Raw genomic sequence first — 7,555 nt, forward strand, 5'->3', positions numbered from 1 at the left:
CGCTTTCCGCCGGGAAGGCTGCCCGCGGTTGTGTGCCTGTTCGCGGTCTGCTTTCTGTAAGAGCCGCCTCACTAACTGCTTTTAAGTTTTTAGCTGGATTCAAGTGTGTCCTGCTGGGGGGTGTGTGTGGGGGGTGTGGTGGTGGTGTCAGCCCCGGGCCCCTTCAGCAGAACTTAGGTTTGTTCTTAAACCGGCCCCGCTTCACCATCATGTATCTTCTATTTTGTTTTGCTTCAGAAAATGTTTTGAAAAAAACATGGAGAATAGGGGAGAATGAGAGGTGTTAGCTCAGAGGAGCCGTAATGCGTGATGTTGATTTCCACAGGTGAAGGTTACATTTCTGGTGAAATTTGTTCCGGATCGCAGCAATCTAAACTTTTCCCTAGGGAAAGCTGGTGAGGAAATCCAGCGTGCAATGTGTTTGTCTCAGTGCTCAGATTCCTCTCTCTGTTGCATGCTGTATGGGTTTCATAAATCAGCAGCTAGGTTTTCACTTGTCTGTTTTGTAGTTAATGTTACAAGAGGCATCTTATGTTTCTTCACACATTTATTATTATAATTAATTTTCTTGTAATTGTGTCTGGAAAGCTATAAGCATTAGCTTATCTCAGGGGTCAGAGGATACACTAATAACAATGCGGAAGAATCCTTCAGTGGCAAATTTGGATATATATTGAACTTTCAATTCTTCAGTGGCTTGTTTTGAATTATATTAATGAATCATAGGAAAACAAGCCAGAATATTCATCTTGTTCAGGGTCAACTATATGGGTGTGGGAATTTGAGAGATGTTTGTACAACCTTTTTTTGGAGACCTCTGGTGTTGGAGGCAGAGTAATCTCCCTACAGGACTTATGTGTGTGCTCATTAAGAACTCCTCAACTGTAAGGATGATAATATACTTGAAACCTCTCTGCTATAATTTGAATCAATTTCTAGTCACAACTATAAATGGCTTGGGGAACAGCTTGTTTCTGTTTTCTTTAAAGCTGGCTCTTACACTTGGTCTTATTTTGGGGGTTTTTTGTTCCTTTTAATCAGGCCTTCTCTATTTTAACTTAAACATTCCCAGTTACTTTAATCTTTTCCTGTATATTGCGCATTTAAGCTCTGATCATTCTTGATCCTCTTCTCTGGACTCATTCCAAGTAGTTCATATACTTGACTTGATTTGAAGGGCAGTATTCAAAACTGGAGAGTGCTGCAGCTGAATTCTAAACAGTAGTGAGTAGTATGGAAGATTTATGTGCTATCAAAACTTTACTTTCTGTTTACGCATCCTGGCATGGATGGCATGCTGTCGGCACATTCAGCTTCTGCTCCAACTTAGACTCTAGGTCTTTTCTGCACAACTGTAACCTAGTAAGTTGTTCCCCTTCCAGTTGATTATTCCTGCCTAAATAGAAAAGCTTGCATTTCTTCTTATTAAAGTTCCCTTTCCGTTTTGCTTTTTTATTTTTGTTTTAAGAAAAACGTCTCTGATTAGTAAAGACTGAATTAGAATTCAGAATTTTTTTCCATCATGTTTTCATTTTGTTGCAGCTTGCTGCCATCTGTAATATTAATAAACATAATATTTACTTAATCATTAAATAATACTAGAGTCAGGAGGGTCCTCTGTGGACCTTCAGTGGCCTACATTACTTCTTGACTCTACTTCTCTGCATGACCTTGCAGCCAAGATGGAAAGTAGTGTCAATTTAATATTAACTTGGACCTATGCCACAAACTAAATCCTTATCACATAGGGAAGTACGTTTTCTGACTCTAATTAGGACAAGCCTGTGTACTTCCAAGGCTGGCAGGAGACAATGTTCCAAGCTTGTCTTTTGATCTTTGATCTTTGGCAGCAGCACGTTTATTCCTTAGATGTGCAAGGCACAGAGCACCCTGAAATAGATATGGAGAAGTCTGTCCTTAGTAAATAGGATTTGAAAATATATTTGGGCCACGCAGTAATGCCCATCTTAGCTCCTTTCTCCTTCCCCTGCATCCCCTAAGTTTACCTCATCTGAGCCTTTAGTCTTTCACAGGGCAAGACGACCACAGCAAGAAGCTCTACTCTGCTTTTGACGCCTTGTACTACAGAGCATTTTCCTCATTCACCAGATAAAATCTTTAAAAAATTTATAAGCTAAATACAAAAACCCGTGTGTAATATGCCACAGCTGTCTCTTACTTCGGACTTTTTTTCTTTGCATGTCACTATACTGTTTGAGCACTTTCCTGATGTGTAAATTAGATCTGTATGACAGTATGTTAACTAAAATTCATCAGTCTTTTTACAGTTCTTTCTCAGGAGGTTTTCCTTCCCTGTTAATGGAGGCTGCCTTGAGCTGTACAGAAACTTCCAGCATAGCAGAGAAGCTTTTTGCCTTTTTTCAGCCTACCTGTCTCTAGCTTCACGGTAGCACAAACTAGAAAACATTTGGTGTCACACACTTACTCTCTCTAAACTCCCTGCCCTCACATGATGTGACAACTGGGAGGAAAAGGGGGTCTCCTAAGAGTGTTGTGTTTTCTTGCATCTTCAAAAGACGACTGAAACTGAGTAGCTGTTTAAATTCTACAGGAAAAGAGAATAGGAAAGGAAAAGTTGACTTTCTCAACTGCTTCATAGCATTGGTAAGTCCTATCCTGAACGATTTCAGTGAGATAAGGTAACTCCTCAGTGTAGTGACAACTGTATCTAAGGCGTACATCCAAAAGTTATTAAATAAGGCCCACAATTATATAGGAACATATCTATTAGAGGTGGAATGATCCTACCGGATGACCAGGTTTCTTTCCATTAAGCTTGAGAAAAATCTTGATTCACCAGATATTTTCAGTCTTTTGTGCATGTCTTGAATCTCATTGTAACTTGCTTTAAATTGCAGTAGGCTTTTATTCTTCGCAATGACTTTGAATGGACTTTTCAGATATTTCTGAATTTTTAAGAACTAGAGACACTAACTCTTTGTGGAGAGAGGGCTTTTAGAGACACTGAATAAATTAATTTTTATTCTGCTGGTATGTAGAAAGAATATACAACTTGTGAGTTGTAGTATCAAAATACCACAAATTATAGTTAGTAGAAATGTATTGTGTATCTCAAAGTTATTACAAGTCCTATTATGCTGTTGCTTTAAAGTTTGCTCCCTCCATCCTTTTTCTTTTTTATAAGGGGATATAGGTAATACCATAGAAGTATTTTTATTCTGTTGTTCTTACTACTCTTGTGGACTAGAATACTTAATCTGTCTTAGATGCTGCAATTTAGGAAGGATGTGACCAATTTAAATTAGTCCAGAGACGATTAAAAAGACCAATCAGTTGTTTTTTTCTTTTTTTTTTTTTTTTTGTGGACTTAAAGCAATACTTAGAAAAAACAGAATTTTCCTAGTTTAAAAAAAAAAAAAAGAAAGGAGACTGAATACATAAAGTTGTGACAGAGAACACTTTTTAGTTATTTTCCAGGTTCATGGGGGAAGGACAATGAAAATAACTTCGTAGTAAAGAAAGGCTCAGCTGAGTGCAAGGAAAAGCTCTCTCTTTGTGAGAGGGTGACGCATTGGAGCAGGAGCCCTGCTGAGGTTAAGGAACCTCCTTCAGCAGAAGTTGTTAAGACCACTTTGGAGGCTGTCTAGACATGAGTTGGCTTCACAATGGAAGGCTTGGACTAAATGGTTGCTTGAGGTCCTTTCTAGCTGTTCTTATGAATATTTTAATAACTTTTCATGCACTCAGGTACTTGCAAAGTTGTTTTTTGTTCGCAAGTCATCATGCCTTAGCTGAGACACGGTAGCATGCCCAAGTGCGTTTCGTCTGTTGAAAATTCAAGGAAAATTAAAACTGACTATTTCATGATTTTGGTTTAGACTAAAATATTCATTATGATGAATTATGATAACGACCTCTATATTTATGATGACTTCAGAGTATACACATGGTTAGGTATCACAACTCTGATATTCTAGCTCTGTGGTGAGATAGTGAACGTAGCCTGTGTTCATCCTTGTTTTGGGGAGTATCCTTGTTCTGGTCATAGTTTATGGTTAGTGTGTTGCTGTCTTGCTGACTGGTTCTGGTGTTTGCCATTTTGAGATAAAGCAAAAATGATTATGCTACTGTTTCTTCTGGATACAGTTGATAAGATGCAGAAATGTGAATAGTAACGTTGTACTTAGTTTCAATGTATTGTTAATTTTTACTTCTCACTAACACTACATGCATTTTTGAAGCCCAAGAATCCCTAGTTCTTACCTCTTTCTCTCATCTTCGTAAATATTATATCTGGGAGTTAAAATTACTGCTGTAGGGGAGAAACTTACTACAGGAAGTTTTTGTGGGTTTTTTAAGAATATGCTTTATTTGTACATAACGTAAATATCATAATGTAGCTGAACTGTATATTATTTGGAAGCAACATGTAGCACTAAACAATATCTGTGTTACAGCACAGATGACTTAAACTTGTTTGTTTCTTCTGGAAAGTAGTCTAGTTTTTCCATATCATGTAACATAATGAGTGATTACTCTGTTACGAGGAAAGCATTTTAAGCTAAGTTAAATCAGGAGTATTTTAATCTAGATGCTTTTGGTCTCTTATGTAGAAAATGAGACAATTTTAGGTAATTATGTATTAATATAGGCTAAAATAATACTCTCTTTCTTATTTTAGGGACCTGTGGGATTTAAGAATATCTCTCCTAAGAAAATTTGCTGCTTCTACAGCCTTCCATCTTAGTGTGCAATTGATGATTTCACTTGAAATACTTATCTGAAGAAACTAACAGTAGGCAAGGTATAATTGCTTTTTAAAAATGTTAAAAGTTCAGCAGTGTGTAACAGCTGACAGGATACCCAAGAAAAAGCCATATATTTGTGACATTTGCTGTAAACAGTTTGAAACTCCATCAAAATTAGCTAGGCATTATCTGATACATACTGGTCAAAAGCCATTTGAATGTCACGTATGCCATAAAACATTTAGGCAGCTAGTCCACCTGGAGAGGCATCAGTTAACCCATAACCTACCTTTTAAGTGTATTGTTTGTCATAAAAACTTCAAAAACTTAATCACTTTCTTAAAGCATCAGCAGCTTCATAATGAAAATTACCAGAATGATACCAAGCAAGCAGAAAACTCTGTGAATTTTGAGCAAGACAAGGTCACTTATGGCATATTTCGATGTTCTATGTGCTGGAAATCTTTTACAACTGAAGAGAGGTGGATGCTGCATCAGTGCCTGAAGGCAGATCATCTACATGGTGCCAGAAGGAGAAAGAAAACTCACGCTTGTGAATCATGTAACAAGACATTTCCATCAAGATCTAAGCTAGAAAGACACTTCCTTATTCACACTGGCCAGAAACCTTTTAAGTGTTCTTCATGCGGTAAATCTTTCAGACAGTCAACACACTTGAAAATCCATCAGCTCACACACACAGAAGAAAGGCCTTTTCAGTGCTGCTTTTGTCAGAAGGGGTTTAAAATACAGAGCAAACTCATGAAGCACAAACAGCTCCATGCCAGAAATAAGACTTTCCCCAATATTTTATACAAAGCAAAGACTCTTAAATACCCCAGACCACAGAACCTGTTGGAAGGAAAGAGGGATAGTTTTGAGAATGCTGACACTTACGAATCGCAGGATGTGCACTCGATTTATATTGTACCCTTTCAGTGCCCAGCATGCGAGCAGTGTTTTGAAACGGAGCAGGTTCTAAATTTGCACAAATGTTGTTATCTGAGAGATGGCAAAAGTTCAAATAATGGTACAACAGCATGCAGCCACACAGTCAGCATGAAAAATAAGATCCTGATGAAGCTGAAGCGTACTGGAGGAAAGGCAACAGATTTTTCTCAGACTGACAGAAAAAAAAAAAAATCAGGTCACTTTAAAAGTCCTGACCTGGTTGCAGCTAGAGATCAGCGTTCTAATCGGTATGCTTCCACTAAACCTTTCAAGAATTGCCATGGCAAGCTTGACATGCACAAGGCACTTAGTAATCGGATGAAAAGAACATTTGCTGTGCCATTACCTTGGCAAGAGCACCCACAACCTCATGACTTTGGAATTAATTTAAAAGGAATGCTTACTGGTGAAAGCATGTTAAACATCGATGATTCACTGCATAATAAAGATGACGCTTTTTATAGTTCATCAGATGATGGTTTCTTTGATAACCCAGAAGTACTTCACTGTGCTTTTTCAGCTTCTGCTAAAAATATACATAACAGACACAAAGTGTGTAAATGTGACAGATGTGAAAAAATCTTTCCGTCTTCATCCAAACTTCAAAGACACTATCTTATACACACGGGACAGAAGCCCTTTGGCTGTAATGTTTGTGGGAAGACGTTTAGACAGTCAGCTCACTTAAAAAGACATCAGCTCACCCATACTGAAAAGAGACCCTATAAAAGCCCCGTTTGCCAGGTAGAATTTGAAAACGTGAACAAACTTTTCAATTATCAGGGAGATCGCATTGAATTTAAGTCTTCTCAGCCTGTGGGTTATTTGGGTTATTCTCAAACACCTTCACAGGCATCTGGCTTTCAAGAATTTGAGCTGATTCAGTCAAACCAAGCAGCCGAAATCAAAGTTGAAATCGAGTCAGGGGACTTTCTTCTTGACACCAGCAGTAGAAACACACAGCCGTATTTGCGTAGTAAATTGCTGGAAACAGAGCAAAGCTGTTACAGCTATTGGCATGATTTTTCTGAAGCTACTGAAAAAAGTGAAGTTGTTAACAAATTGTATCAATGCAGTATCTGCTTTAAAACCTTTAAATCGCCTTCTAAGCTTGAAAGACATTACCTAATGCATGCTGGACAGAAGCCATTTGAATGTTTAGTTTGTGGTAAAAATTTCAGACAGGCCCCACATTTGAAAAGACATCACCTTATTCACTTTAAAGAGAGCTTAAAGCTGAGTTCCACTGACCAACAACCAGAGAACATACTGTTTTTATCAAAACTGGATAATGCCCTATGAAATTATATATTAAAATCTTCGGTTGCTTAATTATTAAAAGGCTTATGTTAGACCAAACTATTGGCTGAAGGGGATTATCTTTTTTTGTTATGGAGATGATCTGGTGAAGAGTTAATTTACTGTCTTCAGAACTGTCTGCTTGATATAATTTGTGACAAATGTGACAAGATGTTAAAAAAAAGTAGTGCAACAAATAAGCCACTTTGCATTTCTTTTCCTAAATTAATTTATAAATACACTTTCTTACTGTATTAATAGTGTTGCAGCAATCTACAGTGCTCCCTGAATCAGGTATTTTAAAAGTTATACCTTTTCCCATGTAGTATTTTATGACATTATGCTGTCCAATGATAACTATCAGAAAAGTAAAGATAAAAAGGTAATTTCCAGAATACAGAAAAAATGGTCCTTTTACTTTCTTCTGGCTCCCTATAAGCTGCAAACAAAGGACACTTGCTGTATTTCTTTCATACTTTAAAAAAAAAAAAAGGGTTATTTTTAGATAAAAGATGAAAGAATGAAGAAAGTAGAAAAAGGGGAGAAAGTTTAATGAAAAAAAATGTTGATGTGAC

At 37.3% G+C, this 7,555-nt stretch overlaps 1 protein-coding gene across 5 annotated transcripts; it reads left to right on the forward strand.

Annotated features, from left to right (window-relative positions):
* The first annotated feature begins 12 nt into the window (after positions 1-12).
* On the forward strand, positions 13-7,142 carry ZNF770 (zinc finger protein 770). Of its 5 annotated transcripts, none has more exons than XM_009290343.1 (2): positions 13-56; positions 4,664-7,142. In XM_009290343.1, exon 2 carries the CDS (start codon positions 4,806-4,808, stop codon positions 6,981-6,983), a length of 2,178 nt encoding a protein of 725 aa, XP_009288618.1. In that variant the 5' UTR covers positions 13-56; positions 4,664-4,805; the 3' UTR covers positions 6,984-7,142. The 5 variants fall into 5 exon arrangements, with proteins under 5 accessions (XP_009288618.1, XP_009288617.1, XP_019330440.1 ...); XM_009290342.1 differs by lacking the exon at positions 13-56 and adding an exon at positions 310-395; XM_019474895.1 differs by lacking the exon at positions 13-56 and adding an exon at positions 2,478-2,625.
* Positions 7,143-7,555: the final 413 nt, after the last annotated feature.

Source organism: Aptenodytes forsteri, unplaced genomic scaffold (genome assembly GCF_000699145.1).
Source record: "Aptenodytes forsteri isolate BGI_AS27 unplaced genomic scaffold, ASM69914v1 Scaffold108, whole genome shotgun sequence".
Lineage (NCBI taxonomy): Eukaryota > Metazoa > Chordata > Aves > Sphenisciformes > Spheniscidae > Aptenodytes > Aptenodytes forsteri.

Excerpts from the sequence above, each read along its gene's own strand:
- ZNF770 (XM_009290343.1), top strand. The coding sequence starts at position 4,806 with ATGTTAAAAGTTCAGCAGTGTGTAACAGCTGACAGGATACCCAAGAAA.